The following is a 19,760-nucleotide window of genomic DNA, read 5'->3' on the forward strand; positions in this document are numbered from 1 at the left end:
GTGAGGAGCAGAGGGGAAACCATACAGGTTCTGGGGCTGGAGCAGGAGACATGATTTCCACTTTAATTACATTCTTGCAGCCCCTCAGAAGGGTAAAACAAGTGAGCTCCAGCTTTTCATTGACTCCAAAAGCAAACCACCAAAACTTATACTTACAGTGTATCATGGCTACAATAAGCAGAATGTGCCTTAGAGGCAGTGGCTGACTGCGGAGTTCTGTGGGGATGATGCAGAAATTAACTAATGTCCATTAGCGTAACACATACTGGGGAAGATATACTGTAGCAATCCTTGGACAGAGACAAAGTTGAGAGAGGTAATCTACCAACCAGTCAGCTCCTGTCATTATACAGGCAGAAGCTGATTGGTTAGTGTGGAAACATACAGATGGCCGGCGGTCAGAAGGCTGACATGGCATCCTATTTATCCAAATTTCAACTGGGGCTGGGTATTTATACTTACCCTCTCCACCTACTCCCCTACCCTCCCCATCTAATGCCTAACCTTAACCTCCCCCAGTAGCATAACCCTATGGTTATGTCTAGATTCACTTCTATTCTTTGACGAGGATGTGACATTATGTGAGGGCGAAAGTTGTAGATTCCCTCACAGCGTTTTTTATTTTATCTAAAATTTCCATAGGTTATTTGATTTTATTGCAGCTGCATTGTACCCTCGCAGGCTCACTTCGACTGCCATGCTTCACTATTATATTTCCCCTCCAGGAATACATGGACCCGGTGCATTATGGGAAATGTCAAAAGACAGAAGTGGTTCTAACCGTAGCCCTAACCCCTATCCCTGCCTGTTAGTGCCAAACCATCCCTCGCAAGCATAACCTTGACCCTCCCCCTAAGTGCCTAACCCACCCTTTTTAGTGCCTTAAGTGCCCCATACATCAGCAATTAATTGTGACAATTTTCAGATATGGAGATGATTGCCACAATTAATTTTAGATGTGTGGGCTCCCCCTTTTGGCAATCCCAATCCAAATCGCCAATCGATTGCTTAATCAGGTTTTTAAACATGCTTAATAATCTGGTATTATCTGCAGATCTTTTTTATATGTGTGGGCATTCCCAATTCGTCTTCTTCATCTATTTACATTATGAACAGCTGAAATGACAATCGATTGGGGCAAATTCCAGATATGAAGATGCAATCTTTGATGGAGAAATCTGCCGATCACTGAAATAAATCTGTAATGTGTGGGCAAAGTCAGATAGATTGTAAAATCCATTTATCTGGCCAAAATATCCCTATATCTGAAAATCCATAAATTGTGATTGCTGATGTATGGGGCCCATTACCCTAACCCTCCCCTCCAACTCTAACAACCCCCCATGTTTTAACCTAACCATCCCCCATCCGTCAACCTAACGGGATGCTGGCTGTTGGATTTCCGGCCTTGGCATTTTTACTGATGTCGGAATTAAAACGCTGTAGTTGTTGCCGCTGGTCGGGATCGCTGTGATATCGAATGCCGGCATCCCGTCAATACCTTATCTATTTCCATTTCATCTCTCTCCAAGGTTTGATGCATCTTGATGCTTGAGTGAGTTCACACTGCACATGCTCAGAAAATGAGCGCAGGCAAATACGACAAGCATACCGATCATATCAATATTTATGATCAGAGAGGCAGATGAAGGGTCATTCATTCAGATAAGGCTTAATGGGTCATACAATGGATATGGAGCCCAAAATACAAGAGGTCCCGTATTAGGACAGGAGTTATAGACAAATGGATGCTTGTGTTTATTTACAGGCTAAGTTTATTGTGAAGTGTATTGTCTGATGATTTATGTAGGACACACGTTCGTACTCTCACTGACATCCTGAGTACCAGCTACGTCTCACATACAATGTTCAGACTTGCTTGTGGTGACTGAGAGGCCGGAGTAGTTTCAGCAAATATGCGTTCCGTTGTCTGAGTTCTCTCCTGTTTGCTTATGTTCCAATTACTCTGACATTCAAATAGCGAGGACAATACAGAGATAAGCCCACATCTTGGATATGCTTTTATAACCATTTCAAGTAAACTCCCCCCTTTTTTATTCTCTTGCCAACTACCTGTTGAGTATGTGAGCAAATAATGACACTGCCACAAGGATGAAGGTATTAATTATGTGTATTTATTAAATCAGACTGCTATTCTGTGGGGTTTATCTCCTGGAAATGTCAGCCAAGGGTTAGAGACGGATTAGGAGACAATTGAGGGCTTTCTGTGTAAAAGCCTCCTACTTGCGGTTTTACCTGCACTAATAAAAGTGCTGGAAATCACAGAGAATGTCATGTATTTAATTGCATTTAATTACTTGGGAACTGTTAGACAATAGAGCTGTCTGCCTGGTTGGGGCATACATGTTTAGAACATATGTTCCATATATATCATTGTTTTATTTACAAAAATCCCTTAATATAAAATAAAACGTACATATTTATACTAACATTAAGTAGAAGAAATCACGAAAATGGGCCTAATTCAGACGTGATTGCTGGGCCGATAGTCTTCGGAGCCCTGCGATCAGGAAGCCGCATCCCTAATGTCATTATTAGTAATGTTGAACATAGCTTCTATTATATTGTTCTACCACAAACATTTTCTTGTTTGTATTGTACTGTGTATATAGTGTTCACTCTAGCACCCTGCTCCTTGTAAAATCCTTGTAGTTCCTCCTTCCTGCCTGGGGTGTCGCTGTCTGCTGTGGTACTTCAAGAACAGTCTACTTTGCATCTCAATGTTGAGATACAAACCAGACTGTTGTAGAAACACCACAGCAGAGAGTGATACCCCAGGCAGGAAGGAGGGACTGCAAGGATTTTACAAGGAGCAGGGTGCTAGAATCAAGACTAGTGCAATTATATTTACCACCTAGTTTTCAACAGTGCAAAAAAGCAGCATAGGGATAAGAACCTGTGTTTCTCTCGTAAAAGAACCAGCCCCTTGCACCAACATCTATTTTTTGTCAGACAAGATTGTGTTTAGCATTACCTACAACTCTGTCTAGCCCTTTTGTTTCACAGCTATCCTGTAATGCTTACCCATCATGCACCATGGCAGGTACATGGAAATGGCAAAAAGCTGAGGGTGGTCGTAGCACTGTGAAACACAAATGTATGTTTTGTAGCGAGGCCAGAATACAGATTTTAAATCTATGTAGTATGTTCACAGACTACAGGGGTGGTTCAGTCGCTGACCAGCTGTAAATTGTTACCATTATTTTAGTGTGGACGCTATAACTTATAACTACACCAAATTCTACAAAGCAGCCAGCACAGGGAGGCCATAGATAACATTTCCCATTGATTTATGCTGTGGCTTGAACTCCAAATATCCCTTAAAAAGCATAATTAATAAAATAAAATAAAAAGGGAGAGAAATAGTTGCTTTTTTGGAGCCTGTTTTTTTGAGCTTGATCCCAGTTCTAGAAAAGTGCTTTTTGATTTAGTTCAGAGGAGTTTGCAGTTGTGCTGCCCATTAAAACACACACACACATAAAGTTGAGTGACATTTCGCCGCTACATTCCTACAAGCCTCTTGCCAAGAGATAATTTCACTCGATGTTTATGGGACGGCAAGCTTTGGGACATCATTGACACCCTGCTAATGCACTCTGGCAGGTAATGTTTGACTTTTTGGGCTGGCTGCTGGCCAGGAGAATACTTTAGAACAGCCGTACTGAAAGAATGAATCTATGCCCGTGGCATTTCACAGTTTAAAGAACTACTTGTGGCTCCACAGATGTCTGTGGACACATCTATACAGATGTGTCCACAGACATCAAGCTAAGATTAAACAGCCTTTCTAGTTGCGCCATGCCGTGGATTGAATTGGTACAGCAGAGAGTCTTTGTGCTGCCAAGTCCATTGCAGTGCATCTCATTTACAAGGGGTGCAAATGGTATGCACAAGCAGCCTCTTTTGATTAAAATGATATGCATTATATTCTGTATGAGATCATGGGTGTATTTGCATATGAAATGCTATGTTACAGTATTTTCCAGTCGCACACAGAATATATGCATTTCACATAGTTTAATCAGCAGAAGCTGTGCATCATATTCAATAAATTTTGAGAATAATATGCAATGTAATGGAAAATGTCCCACACAACGACTCTCTGCGCTACCATGTCACACGGAGCTACCACACCCCTATATTTAAATAGTTTCCTTGTCACACACACACACACACACACACACACACACACACACACACACACACACACACACACACACACATAAATTTACAAAAGCTTCCAAAAATGAAAAGAGGTGTTGTTGTCCATAGCTTCAAATCATTTTCATTGTTTGAAGCTTTAGTATATTTATTTATATAATTATTCTTATAATGTACAGTTTCTTATATAGCGCAGCATATTCTTGTACACTTTACTTGAAACAACAGTGATAAAACAAACTGGGTAGTAACAGACCAATATAGAGATAGAACTGCCCTGCTCACACGCTTACACTCTATAGGGATATAATATATATAGAAGAGGAAGAGGGTGCATCTTCTAGTGTGCTAAGGGTGATATGACACACCAGGGTGAAGCAAAGGCGTATTATACGCTGCGTATATAAAAACACAACTTATCTGAAATAGGTATCTTCTGTCCTAAGACCACCTCTTGAATGATTTATTAAAGATATAGAAAATATAACATAATGTGTACCCTTTGAAAAAGAGAGGTTTCATATACAGTGTATATAACCTTATTAGGAATACAATGGTCCCAGAAAAATGACCACAATGGGTATATCAAGGTTAAAATACACAAATTTAATGCAGACAAATGGTTAAAAACCAAGCGTACAAGATAAAAACGTATATAAGCTTATCTTTCTATAAAGAGGGTCAGGTACAGCGGATCAAACGCGTTTCATCTTTTATGACTTTATCCCATTGACCAAGTCATACCAAGACGAAACGCATTGGAAACTGTATACTGATCTCTCTGGAGCTGTATGGATGTTACTTTTTGAGCTGTCTTGACGAAGCCCTATCAGGGGTGAAACATTGGCAACTCTACTAATGTGGTGAGTACCCTTTTTTGACATGTGGGTCTGACTGTTTTATATATGTGGAGCATGGACTATGCAACTATATGGAAAACCCTGATGATGATGAATTGTTTTTGGATGTGAGTGTGGATCTTTTGCATATATATATATATATATATATAGTTATATAGCGGCTCGGCACTCCTCACTAGTGTACAGCTACCTTGGTGCCTTTCAGATAGAATAAGTAGAAGCAAATAGAAACAAGCAGCGGCACCCAGCAGGATTTTAAAAAACTGTATTAGGTGACCAAAACCAACGTTTCGGGGCTGGCATGCCCCTTTGTCAAGGTGCACCTTGACAAAGGGGCGTGTTAGCCCCGAAACGTTGATTTTGGTCACCTAATACAGTTTTTGAAAATCCTGCCGAGTGCCGCTGCTTGTTTCTATTCGCTTATATATATATATATATATATATATATATATATATATGCAATAGCCACCCTGTATGGACACTTCCTCCTGGGCACAAGATCCATTTGTTTCAGAATCAGCAATATCAGTCTCAATAGTCACTAAATTCCATTGACCAATGGAAATGTTTTCCATGCACTGAGGTCCTAGTAGCATCATGTTATACATCAGTATACTCAAGTTACATATAGGACATACTCCTTCTTACAGAACAATCAAATAAGGATAAACCATAGATATATAGTTATACCTGTTCCTTTAAGTTATCTGCAAAACATATTGGTTTACAATGAGTTAAACAGTAGGTGTAAATCCTTTTGTTCTTTTCCTTAACAACAGGTAATGAGCACATGAGAGGATTAACTTAAATGTTTTCCATCCTTCAGAGAGATAAGATGTGAGCAAACAAAGAATTACCCCAGATCTGGGCTCTGCCCGTCAAATGAACACCTTCCTAGTTTATAGCATATGCACTGGGTGTGGCAGCCATGCCTACAGGTACATTTAGCTAGGAAAGTTTCATATACCATGGTGGGGGCAAGGGTGCGAGCTGCCCCTCAAATCTTTGAAAGTTGCCAGTCAGCGTACCTGGTCGCAGTGCAGATGATGGTACTCTTTACCTAGAAGGGCGGCCATCGCGGGCATCGCATGCACTAAAAAATCGCATGCGATGCGACCGACGCGATGCCCGCGATTTCCCATAGGGAACAATGTTAAATGTCCCAATTGACCCGATTTTCCTGTTCAATGTCTCAATTGACCCGATTTTTCCATAGGAAACAATGTTAAATGGCCCACAGAGGCCAAATAGGCACCCTGAAGTGTGAAATGGCCCCCACAATTGTTAACGCCACCCCACGATCAACGTCAACCCGAAGTGTGGCGAGCGCAGCGAGCCCGCGAGGGGCAGCGGTACGCGTCCTACGACCTTTTCATACCCCCACTATCCACGTCGGCGTGAAGTTGAGAATAGAAAGTGTGGCGAGCGCAGTGAGCCACCGAGCCCGAAGCGTGGCGAGGGGACGCGGACACCTTCACAGGTATACGCGTCCCCTCGCGGGCTTCACAGCTGTCCGCGTCCGCTCGCCACGCTTCGGGCTCGGTGGCTCGCTGCGCTCGCCACACTTTCTATTCTCAACTCCACGCCGACGTGGATAGTGGGGGTATGAAAAGGTCATAGGACGCGTACCGCCGGCGCTCGCCACACTTCGGGTTCACGTTGATCGTGGGGTGGCGTTAACAATTGTGGGGGCCATTTCACACTTTAGGGTGCCTATTTAGCCTCTGTGGCCCATTTAACATTGTTTCCTATGGAAAATGGGGTCAATTGAGACATTGAACAGGAAAATCGGGTCAATTGGGACATTTAACATTGTTCCCTATGGGAAATCGCGGGCATCGCGTCGGTCGCATCGAATGCGATTTTTTGGTCGCATGCGATGCGACCGACGCAATTTTTTTTTACTAACGATGCCCACGATCAAAATCGTGGGCGCCCTTCTAGGTAAAGAGTACCCAGATTACATCTAGGCTTACCACAGGCAGTGTCAGGATGGAGGTAATCCCCTTTACAACTGTTCATCCTCCTCTCTTCCCATAGCCCTTCTCCACCAGACTTGATGCCCCCCCTGCATCAGATTCAGCACCTACAGTGTGCGGCCATTTACTTTGGACCGGCACTAGCCGGTCTTGATGCACCCCCCCCAAAACCAACCTAAAAGCCCCTGCCACAGGTGTAGAAAGCTCCGTACAGTTTTGGTTAATTTTCCATTACATAATGGATAATAAGCAGGTAACCTAGATTATTGGACTGATAGGCCACGCATCAGAAGCCATGTACAATGGGGGTTAATGAAGTGTACTGACCCTCATATGCACTCCATCATTAACAAGAGCCAAGCTGGACTTTCCTCCAGAGAGTAACGTGATTTTCTTCCATTTACGCATAACTGTGGCTCACGGCCTATCTGCTGTTACATTCTTATTTTTTTACATGTCTGTTTTTAAATACTCCCCTATTTGTCCTGCCAATTTCTAATTACTCATTGCCAAAGGATCTAACCAGACAGTTTCACCTCATTTGATGGGTATAGCCCCCTCTACCACTAGTGCGAGGTATCGCATGCGTTTTTGTGCAGAATTCTCGTAATCCCTAAAGCAGTGTAGTAACTCACCCACCCTCATAACAATCACAGCTTATTTCTAGATGAAATCAATTATTTTAAGAATTATTTTTAAGCATGATTTCTCAAACATGAAAGGAAAAAACAACTGCCGACTATATTAAGTTATTATAGGGTCTTCCAGAGGGGTAACAAATTGCTGCTTAGTAACTATGGGCCTCAATGTCCTTTTGCCACTGTGGTGGGGGAAGATGGCAGTGAAAACTCTCAGGAGAATTTCAGCTGTGTTCTTGCCAAACCAAGCAGCCTATTATTCTTATTCCAGAACCCATAAAATAATGGAGAGGTACAGGATCTGTAACCTGCTATTTAATGCACAGGGGAATTACCCAGGTATGCAGAAACAGGGTGAGGGTTGGACTTTTATTCATGACCTACACTCTATTTAGAAAGCACAAAAGCCGTCCTGCTCTCCAAACAAGCAATTTGCTGTACGTTCTCAGCTGACATTTAAATCACACTTATTAATCTTAAGAGCCCCACTGAATATAATTGAAAGGTACTTTGAGTAAGTGGGGAGGACGGAAGAGCCAAAAGTCTGACTGAGTGATTCTCTTGGCATAGTATAATTAAGGCTTCAGAATGCGTTCTTAGGGCTCTTTCATAGGAAACTTTCTGCGTCCACAGAATTCTATGCTGGGAGTGGTGGAAAGCACAGTGCATTGCAGTCATTTCTCGAAGCCAACATCGGAAATCGGAAAAGTATGCAATATACAGTAGCTTTTATCTTGTAGTGTAATGACATGGATGGAGGTGCAAAAGTCGAGTGCAAATACAGCTTAGTGATGTCACACGTGCTTATTTTTTGCTCAAACGCGACCGATTTTGGAAAAGGTCATAGAATTGCAGGCAATATGGTCTACTCAGAGGCATTCCTACCTATATGGACACCCAAGTGGTAGAATGTTTAGAATGCTTAGAATGCTCAGCCTTGTAGATTGAAGATGTGGTTTTGTGAAGTGGGGGCACGATCTCATGTCCCGATCCCTCGTTTATTTTGTCACTGTTGGGGACCGACCAGGAGATGTGGTATGCCCCCAGAGAGTGTACTAGCTGCAGTGCCAAATCTTACACTCCTTACAGTGTAGCACCACCCGATTCCGGTCATTGAGCAAGATTCGGCATGTGGTGTCACCTCTTGGTGGGTGTCACTCGGGTGAGGCCATTTTTTTCTCAGACTGGGCACCTTGATTATGACAGTAACTGCAATCTAGCTCAGGCAGGTGTACCCTATACTACAGGTAGGTGCCCAGCCTTTTCCGGACGGGATTTTCTGGCTCCTCCAAAGTGCCATAAGCCCCTCTACCTTAGTAGATGCATTTTCCATTGCCACTGCTGGGAAACATATTTCTAAACATATATTTTTTTAACTGAAATAAATAATTGAGACAGTTGTGGGGCATATATTTATTTTAAAAAGCCTTTTTAACGTGGTGATTGGTGGTTGTTGTGGTTTAGAGTAAATGTTGCACCTTAATGCAATGTTAGAAAATGATGACCTCGTTTTGAGGTGGACACAGAAGCGTCCGCAGCATTTGATTAATCCAATCTCCCCCAGAGTGTGTCTGGAATAACATATGTGCCTTTGTACAGAGACAATCATCACACATGCTTGGTGTAACTAAGTGGCCAGTGCAGTGTCAATCCATCGTTCCAGCCACCACTACATCCCGTGTCTGCATTGTGTACGGGAAACTGGTCATAACCGATCTTTGCTTTATAAATAAAACAAATCTCCCTACGAAAGGCACACACACAAAGAAAAAGCAGTATGGTGATCTACTTAATGGTACTGGTAAAATGAGAAGAAACTGCGCCCCCATCCATGTAATTTATTTGTAGTCAAATTAGCCACAGATGTTCAGAAATTAAAGGGTCAAGACATCCACTATATTATACATGGATCTCGTAAATAAAACATGTTGCACAATTGACAACACATAGTTAAGCCAAAAGTATGTTTTTTTAAGGTTTTCGCATACAAATAGAAAAATAAATGTATTTGTGCTAAAGGCTTTTTAGGACAAATATATATACTGGTAGAATATGGGTACTAGGGATTTAATGTTGTGAAACGACATATGTTCTGCTTTCTAGCTGAACCAGCCCACCACAAACATGTTCCTTACATATTCCCTCGCTCACCACAGGCATGGCCTTGGTTGGTTACATTTGTGCCGTTTCCTAAACAGTTTAATATGACCATAACTGAACTCATTAAACTTTCATTTCGGAGAGTATGAAGGAACGAGCAAAGGGTTTCAAACTTTTTTCTAAGCCTCCTTGTTTGTGATCTAGCTGTACAGAATTTCGACCTATAAAACTTGCTAAAATGATTACATTTAAACTAAATTAGGCAATAAGCTACCCAAAAAATTAAACAGTATAGAATTTAGATTGTAAGAATCATGTTGCTAAATTGTCTCATTAAAATGCTGCAGAATATGTTGGTGCTCAATGAGATGTGAATTATTACACGTGCGAAACCCTATTTTGTGTAAATCCCGTTTAATAATCACCAGGTAAAATGCTCACAAATTCCAAACCTGCGGTGTAGTTACATGCTATAAAACAGACGGAACAGATATTTTTTAACTGCAAAAGAATCGCCTGCTTTATATTTCCTGACATACCAGAAATACCCTCGGCGTGTACAGAAAAACCTTCAACTTCCTGGAAAATCCTTTCCAAATTGTATTCATCTTGTCCTAATCTGCAATCTATGAGTGAATTAAGCCATATTTGTTTTTGGAGACCTGTTTCTGTAGGATTTGGAGGGGCTGTGTTTATCTACGGAAGGCCTTACCCTGACTTCCAGGCAAAACTGAGGGCTGAGCAGGCTGGGGGTGTCCCCAGGTACTCAGCACAATGTAAATAAACACAGCTGAGAGAGGGGGAACTTAGGAGGTTTTCTCATCAGAGAAATAAAATAAACAGATGTCCTTAAGCACTTTGGCCTGTGTTTGTCAAAGGCATTGGAAATGCTTAGATGTTTCTACAACAGAGGTGAGACAGGGCTAAATATCCAGGATGCTTAATACAAAAGCGACCCCAGAACACTTAGAACGAAGCAGCGACCCTGTATGATCTGTGCAGATTCTGCATCCCACAATAAACCCAAATCTGTTTATAATTTGGATAAATATACTGTTATATAATAATGCACAAAGTCAATAAATAATGCATATGTTTTGCAAATGAACAATAGACATTTCCTCATAGTAGAAGATGCATACATGTGCTGTCATAGGTGTCCAATTTCACTTCCAATATATTTGTAAATTGTGGGAACAAACCAAAGCACCTACACAAAAACAACAGGTACATACAAACTCCACACAGATACTCCTACTTATTGTTAAATCATTTTTCTTTAAATCAATGTTTAATCATTCATTTCATGCGAGGCTGTCAATTCATACGAGGCCATTAATAGATGACACATGTCATAAGACATACAAATTCCTAGTTTATTGGAAATGTTTTTTAGCCATACTGTCGTGAAAAGAGGATTCTAGAGTAAAGGATCATGGGAAACTGAGAAGTGGCTTCATTGTACACTGACATTATCACGTCTCACACGGAAGAGCACAAAGATCATTAGGATTTATGCTATGTGTATGTATCTTTATGGTAAATACTGTATAATAGCATTGTTGATAATTGTCCTATGTTAATCCTGGCAATATCTAGTCAGATACAGGACAATTCTGTATCAGGAAAATATAATATTTAGATTTTTGCATGAAACATTATATTTTTACAGTGGGAATAACGCTCCAGTATATAACTAGCACCCCTGTGCCTCCTGCAGGTGAGTACAGTATCTGCAGTGTTTCTCATGGGAAGCACTGTCCTTCATATAGTCCTTGCATGGCTGCTATTATTATACAGTATGCAAGATATCGGTGTCATGTTCTAACTGAGACATCAAATACGTTGAGAATATCCTCCAAATTGTGCAGCTTCCCCCAAAGAGGTTATTCTTATTAGTGTGACTTTCTGCTCTTCACTTATAACACACAAAACCATCCAGCACTTAGAATGTTAGAGGTCTTATTCAGCTACTGGGCCAGATTCTAAGCTTCAAAAGTGATAAAATGGAGAGTGATAAACAGCCAACCAATCAGCTTCTATATGCCATGTCACAGACTGTGTTTGAAAAATGTCAGACAGGAGCTGATTGGCTGGCTGTTTATCACTCTCCATTTTATCACTTTTGAAGCTTAGAGAATCTGACCCTCTGTCTTTGTTGTTTTGAGGAACTTGTCAGCAAGGAAACCAGGGTAATCCTATACCTGAGAAATGCCTTGTTTACAATTTCTTTCCATGCTGAAGGCAAACAAGCATTTTTGATGCCGCATAACAACTCGGCCACTAGAGGCACTGTTCTTTTTCATCTATTCCCATTTGTATAACAAAATCCAACTGTATGTGGTAGGGATGGCCATCATCAATGGCAGCATAATATCTAATAGATGACCATCAATTTTTTGGACTATCAATGGTCATCTATTTTCTTTGACTGACTGTCCCATGGGCCAATCAGAAACTGCACATGTTATATTTGCCCTACCTGCAGTAAACATGGTTTTGCCCATTTTAGAAAGATTTTGCATTTGCGATCAACTCTGAATCAAGCCCCAGGTCTTTAACCCTTTAAGTCCCAACATCTCTGTGAGCGATATTCAAAATATCCGCTAAAAAGGCCAGCGTCGCTCACATTTGTTATATAAATTCAAAAGAAAAATGTAGTGGAAAAAAAAGATGATATTTCCTATATAAGGTAAACATTACAGGTACTTATGATGATTACAAATTTTTGCTTGCCAATTTTCACACCTAGTTTGACAAATTCACTTGGCACTGAAAAGGTTAAGCATGCTGGTTTTACTGGCCATTGTACATGGTGAGTAGACCAGCCGAGAATCCTTCTTACACTCACACTCCTGGCACCTTGGAATGCTCATGCAGGTTTTAATGAAGTGTTAGTATCATGATTCATTTGGTTCAGTTTGGTTTTTCAGTCTATAAATAGATACTTGTTCCGTTTACGGTTACGAGCAGTGAAACAGCTATATTAGTGTTTTAATTGATGGCTTGAGATGATAAAAGCAGACATGTTACCCATTTAAAAAGCTGCTAAGCAGGATTAATTGGAAGCTGTTAAAATAGGAAATAAGTCATCACATTTTATGCACTTGACTTAAACAAAACTGGCAAATATGCATATGGCAAAAACCCTTGTATACATGTGTACGTATTTTACACATTATGGGGCTGATTCTAAGGTGGAAGCAAAGTAAAAACAACAACAAATAAAAGTAGCTTTAAGGCCCCCATACACTATCCGATTTTGCTCCCGGGCGGCTCACAGGAGAATTGGGTCCGACTTGTCTTAAGGACAAGTCGGCCTAATGTATGGGGGCCTTTACACTTGGACAATCCATGTTGCACAGCAGGTGGTGGAGATTTACAATGTGCAGGGTGGTGGGTCCAAAGGGGTGGGTCCAAACTGAAATCTACAGTATATTGTGTAAAAAAAAATCTGTCCAGCATCTGTGGCTATATGCAATTGCAGCCAGTATTTACCCTGCACAGAAGCAGCCAGTAGGTACCTGACATAGAAAAATATGTATTTTTCCCTTTGCACTGAAGTATGTTTTCCTGGTACAAAAATATAGGGTGGCCAATCCTGGGATTCTGGGATTTGGCCCTAAAATCACTGGGATCTAATTTCCGAGATTGAAGTTTCCAATTCTGGGGATCCATGATTAGCCTGTGTATGCGCAATCTAATGCCGGGAAGCGTCGGAGTGCCCGCTCAACGCTGCCTGGCTGCTCCCATCTCCAGCTGTGAGGCTCTGCACAGCGTGACTTGGTCAGAGGTCACGCTGCACAGCCCATCAGCCGCACCACCCCTGGCTACACCACTGCTCACGGCGGCACCACTCTGCCCACTGCACCACTACCGGCCACAACGCTTCCTGGCGCACTACACATGTGAGTAAATCTGCAGGGAGGGCGGATTGGGGGGGGGGGGGGGGTTGGTACCCTTTTTTTTACACTAATGCACAAATATTAGGGTGATTCAATCCCAGGATTGAAAAAATGTCCCAGAATTAGCCACGCTCCCTCCATATTGTTCACGCAATATATACAGTAAACGCAGCCCCTATACAGTATGTACAGTAAATGCAGCCCTATATGCACAGTAAATGCAGCCCCTATACAGTATGTACAGACAGTAAATGCAGCCCCTATACAGTATGTACAGTAAAAGCAGCCCCCTATATGTACAGAAAATGCAGCCCTTATGCAGTATGTACAGTAAGTGCAAACCCTATATATCCAGTAAATGCAGCCCATATACAGTATGTACAGTAAAAGCAGCCCCTATATGTACAGTAAATGCAGCACCTATACAGTATGTACAGTAAATGCAGCCCATATACAGTATGTACAGTAAATGCAGCCCCTATAGCTATATGTACAGTAAATGCAGCACCTATACAGTATGTACAGTAAATGCAGCCCCTATATGTACAGTAAATGCAGCCCCTATACAGTATGTAGAGTAAATGCAGCCCCTATACAGTATGTACAGTAAATTCAGCCCCTATATGTACAGTAAATGCAGCCCCTATACAGTATGTACAGTAAATGCAGCCCCTATATGTACAGTAAACGCAGCCCCTATACAGTATGTAGTAAATGCAACCCCTATATGTACAGTAAATGCAGCCCCTATACATTATGTACAGTAAATGCAGACCCAATATGTACAGTAAATGCAGCCCCTATACAGTATGTACAGTAAATGCAGCCCCTATATGTACAGTAAATGCAGCTTCTATATATACATTAAATGCAGATGGGGAAGAAGCAGGAACAAAAATAATTTGCATTAGTTAAACTTACCTTTCCATATCTGGTGGCGAAAGTTCCTGTGAGTAATGAGTGGAAAATTATTATTGTCTCATCCAAATCCCACACGAACACGCGCTGTGACAAGAGAGAACAGGGCAGTTTAGTACAGGGGCAAAACAATTCCTCTGTTAAACATTTGACATAAAGCAGTCTGCTGAATCTGGCAACTGGGTGATTGATATTATGAAGACGCAGGTTACAAAGCATTATGTTGTCAAGTGAATTTCCATACATCACAATGGCTAATGTTCCCCAAATGCCAGCGAGGCAGCTCAGTTATTACCAAAACCAGAACTCATGTCTCATTTGTGTGTATGATACTCAGCCTAGTCAATAATAAATAAAAAGAAGCATCTTATATGATAATTTGAGCATATATTATCCCAGCCCATGTACAATGACTCATATGTTTACCATGCTGATTTCATGGAAGTCAATCAGATTAAGCCCTTTGGGTGCCCAGGTGGTCCCCGTCTTGGGAAAAAAATCTCTGAATCTTTTTTGGGGACTGCTGATGTATGGGTGCCTTAAGGCTGGCGCTTGCTAAAAAGAAACAGCACACACTTGTCATATATGTAGTACCTGCATCAGCTATGAACAAAACATGAAATTATGTTCTAATACTGTTTTCCTGGTAGAACTGAAATAAAGATTTGTAAGTGAGTGAAGAAAATCAATTATTTTAGTGAATATATCAGAGAACCGTGGACTATTTCATTGCTTTATGTGGGAGCCATGGAAAACATATGCATGGACTTTACATATGAATATAAATCTATTATTTCCTAGGTTTAGTTGAACATTTAGAAAGGAAAATGTAAAATTGATAGAATAAAGTTGCATGATAAGTGAGAGATTAAATGTACAGTGAGCAATGTATCATGCTTTTGGCTAACCGCCTCGCCCCAGGGTGAGATCACTCTGTATCCACTGCATCCCTGTCACAGGGAACTCCTAGAAAACGCTTTTTGTATTTAATTGTCAAGCGGATCCACAGTTTTTCCCCTGTAAAATACTGCACAGGTAATTGCATAAGAACATACTTGGCATGGCCTATACATAACACTATGGATCCACTAGACAATCAAATACAAAAAGCATTTGCTAGGAGTTCCCTGTGACAGGGATTCGGCAGATACAGAGTGATCTCACGAGTGTTCGGCCATTTTGTTTAGTTTGTTCTTGCATTGTAAAACAATTTATATATTAATGCGTTGTAGAGGTATTTTCCCCAACATTTAACCCTTTGAGTGCCAAGGGAATTTGTCAAAATAGGTGTGAAAATTGCCAAGAAAACCCGTTTATTAACCCTTTGAGTGCCAACGTTGCTAATATGGGCTAATATATCAAATGTTTTACAATGCGAGGTCAAAGTAAACAAAATGGCCGAACACTCGTGAATTGCATTATCTTGCCTTACGGTGAGTCACAGCACTGGGTTCGCAAAACCCACAGACGACTGAATAAAGTGAAATGAAATGACACTGCCCCATTCAAGAGGGTGCTTAATACACAGGTGTGTGATTAAAAAAAAAAACATTCATACAAAAAACTTTCAGCATGTTGCAGAAACAAATCAAATCAGCGCAGGTAGTAGGAAGATTTTTTTTTACTATAATCTTCACAATTGCTGCCAAGCGCACTACAGGACATTTATTCAAATACATACAAGGCTTTTCAAGCCATAATATATTTAAAAATAAAAATCCTTTGTTAGCTGGCCAATTTTTTTTTTTCATGAGCTAGTTTGCAAAGTCTTGTCTACAAAAAAGGAACCATGTGGAAAACGCATTAAGAAAAATGGGATTAGTTTGATGTAATGACAAACTGCCTTGCATTACTTTCTATTGTCTGTGAAGCTGATGTATTACAACTTTGTCTCATTTTATTTTTTAGATATGTGGAAATTCAGTGGAAACATTTCTATACAAAGGGGGAAATTTACAAAGAAGGCTGATTACGGCCGATCCTGTGTATGAACGGGTACTACCGGGATCGTCCGTAATCGCCCGAAAATATGAACGCAATCACACGCGTCATAATCTCAGCAAAGTATTATACTGTACGGTAAATATATTGTACGCTCATTATTTGCTCACTTGTCCCCATAGACAGTTATACATTAGTGTAATGAGACACACGTCCGTGCAATTGTATTTTGGTAATAAAAGTGTCTATCTAACTTACTGAACAGTAGCAATGTAGTTCCTTCACCACTGTGCATTTCAATAGTCACTTCACGCAATCCGGTTTCTTTCGCTATACAGTAGCTTTGCATTACACATCTCACGCATGCGCGGTGTAGATTTTAAAAAGCAAAATCTGGTGAGAAAAATATGCAAGTGCACTTGCATATTTTTCTCTGAGGAAGCCGCTGATGCTGACCGCAGGTTGGGAAATGCGTTACAATTACATTTTCATGCACCCAGGGGTTGAACTGTGTTCATAACACCAGACCAGCCACTCAACAATACCACCCATCCCCGGCGCCTCCTCCTCCCCCCTGCAGCCGGAAGGATGTCCGGCTGCCTTGCTAGGGGGAGGAGTAGTTTACCTTCCGGGTCCAGGAGGACCTGCAGCAAGATAAGCCCGGGGGAGGGGGAGAGGGGGGTTGGCGGAGGCGGCGGGTTGGCGGCGGAGGCAGCGGGCGGCGAAAAAAGAAGCCCATAGGCTTCTACAGGGTATAGGATACCCTGCTATGCGGTGATGCGGCGGCCGGCGATTCATACATTAGGAAATGCGGTAAAACCCCTGGGGGTTTTACCGCATTTTTAGCTTAGTACATCCCACTGTGAGCATCCCAAAATATTGCAGCCGCAGGGGACTAGGGAACTACTAAAATTGAGTGTTCCAAGTGCTAAACTATATTTTTTTCCATTTTACAGGTTGTGTTTGAAGAATGATAGAAGCTTATTGGTTGGGAACTCTCTCTGCTATATGCCTCTCTACAGTTTGATCGGGATGCAGTTTAAATCCCGGCGGTCGGGATCCCGGCGTTCAGAATCCCGACCGCCGAAATCCCGACAGTTTATCCCTCCGTGGGTGTCCACGACACCCCTGGAGGGAGAATAAATGAAAGTGCCGAGGGTAGCGAGGCACCGGGCCCGCTGCGTGGCGAGCGCAGCAAGCCCGCAAGGGGGGGCGATCCACGTCCCCCCCTTGTCGGGATTTCGGCGGTCGGGATTCCGGCGTCGGGATTTTGAACGCCGGGATCCCGACCGCCGGGATTTCATACTGAATCCGTTTGATCATCTCCCCCAAAGTGAGCATTAACCCCATATCTACTGATATATGGTAAAATTTGTATTCCGAGTATTTTGTTGTAAACAGCGGATATGTCCTTACATTAAGGCATCGCTTCTCAGAGTAGTATAGATACACAAACACATTTTAATTAGAAAGGTTTTGCCTCCTCAACATTCTCCTTATCATCTGGCACTGGCATGAAGCCATTACTGTAAAGCATGCAATGAATTCCGGATGTCGCATGGTTCTAATTAACCCCATAGCGGGCCAATGCACACTGATTTCCAATCAGTAAGGCAGAAAAATTGAATTAATAAGATAGTGTTCTAGATTATTTATATGAATTAAATATGTGGCACTCACGCATGAAGCCGACTTTTCTGTGCTAAGGTTGAGGAGTTGTCAATCTGGCATCGCTGGGTGCTGTTAGTGGTTTCCACAGCATTTCCCAGCTCCAGTCCTCAGGAACCAATACCAGTGCATGCTTTACAGGTCTCCCAGTAAGTACACAGGTGTATTAATTCTAACACATTGTAAAAGATCAACAGGTGGAGCTAATTACTTTGCTTGTGATACTGAGGAGATCTGTAAAACGGGATGCAGTTAAAATCCCGGCGGTCGGGATCCCGGCATTCAGAATCCCGACCGCCGAAATCCCAACACTTTCTCACTCCGTGGGTGTCCACGACACCCCTGGAGGGAGAATAAATTAGCATACCGAGCGTAGTGAGGCACCGGGCCCGCTGCGTGGCGAGCGCAACAGCATGCCCACAATGAGGGGCGATCCACGTCCCCCCCCCTTGTCGGGATTTCGGCGGTCGGGATTCCTGCGTCGGGATTTTGAACGCCGGGATCCTGACCGCCGGGATTTCATACTGAATCCTGTAAAACATGCACTGAGGACTCGAGTAGAGAAACACTAGGTTAGAAGATAACTGCATGCCGTATATACATTATATCACAGGTTCTGAAACTCGGTCCTCAGGACCAAACACAGTCAATGTTTTGCAGGTCTCCTCACAGAATCACAAGTGAAATAATTAGTACCACCTGTGGATCTTTTAAAATGTGTCAGTCAATAATGAATGCACCTGTGCACCGGCTGGGTAACCTGGAAAACATGAACTGTGTGGGATCCTGAGGACCGAGTTTAAGAGCCCCTGCATTATATGATGGATTTTTGATTAAAGTGTTAGCAGGCAGTGGGATCAGTAAGATGTAGAATTCGCAGCATGCAGAGTGATCAGCGCAGCAGAAGTGTGGCAGGCTGTTTTGTGGTTATATGTCTTTCATGTCTTTCTGCACTCAAAAAGAATGCTCAATACTAATAAAGTCAACCAGGTAATTTATATCATCTCTCAGATCCTTCTTTAGTCTACAGTAAGTCAATGGTGGGTAAAGGAAGTATCATAACAGATGGATCTTCAACTGATGAGTGTGCCAACATTTCCCTGCAGGTCAGTAAATCACAGCTTATTATTTGTCTGTGCGCATTTCAGACATTACTTGGCATCCCTCGTAATCCAGGACATCTGGATTGCTTTGGCACCAATGTCTGTAGCAATATTACACTGTCTTCACTGGCAGCAATGCCCACTGAAAACATCTGCCTCTGTTTCTTTAAAGCGCCCTGTACACATGTGTCTATAGTTTGGTGCAATATTATACATGTGTAGTCCAACAACGACTTTCGTCATGTATTCACAAGAAAACAAAGTTAAATTCATCCCTGTATAACTATGTTGGACATGGTGGCGTCATGAAGTTCTTACGGAGTTACTAGTGCTCTGCATCTTCAGAAATTAGTTCAGGTATCTGACTTCCAATAATTCATTAGAATACAGTCTAAAACCAGTGGTTCCCAAACTCGGCACTCAAGGACCTGAACAGTGCATGTTTTCCAGGTCAGCGGACAGGTGC

At 41.9% G+C, this 19,760-nt stretch overlaps 1 protein-coding gene across 1 annotated transcript in view; it reads right to left on the reverse strand.

The window, feature by feature from the left end:
- The window catches only part of EYA2 (EYA transcriptional coactivator and phosphatase 2), a 137,808-nt gene that overhangs the window by 24,203 nt on the left and 93,845 nt on the right, over window positions 1-19,760 (reverse strand). Inside the window, exon 10 of the mRNA XM_083145419.1 lies at window positions 14,586-14,669. Within this exon, the coding sequence (XP_083001545.1) occupies window positions 14,586-14,669 (84 nt within the window). The remainder of the gene's footprint in view (window positions 1-14,585; window positions 14,670-19,760) is intronic.

The sequence above is a fragment of the Crinia signifera genome, chromosome 6 (genome assembly GCF_055691185.1).
Source record: "Crinia signifera chromosome 6, ASM5569118v1, whole genome shotgun sequence".
NCBI classification, from domain to species: Eukaryota; Metazoa; Chordata; class Amphibia; order Anura; family Myobatrachidae; genus Crinia; species Crinia signifera.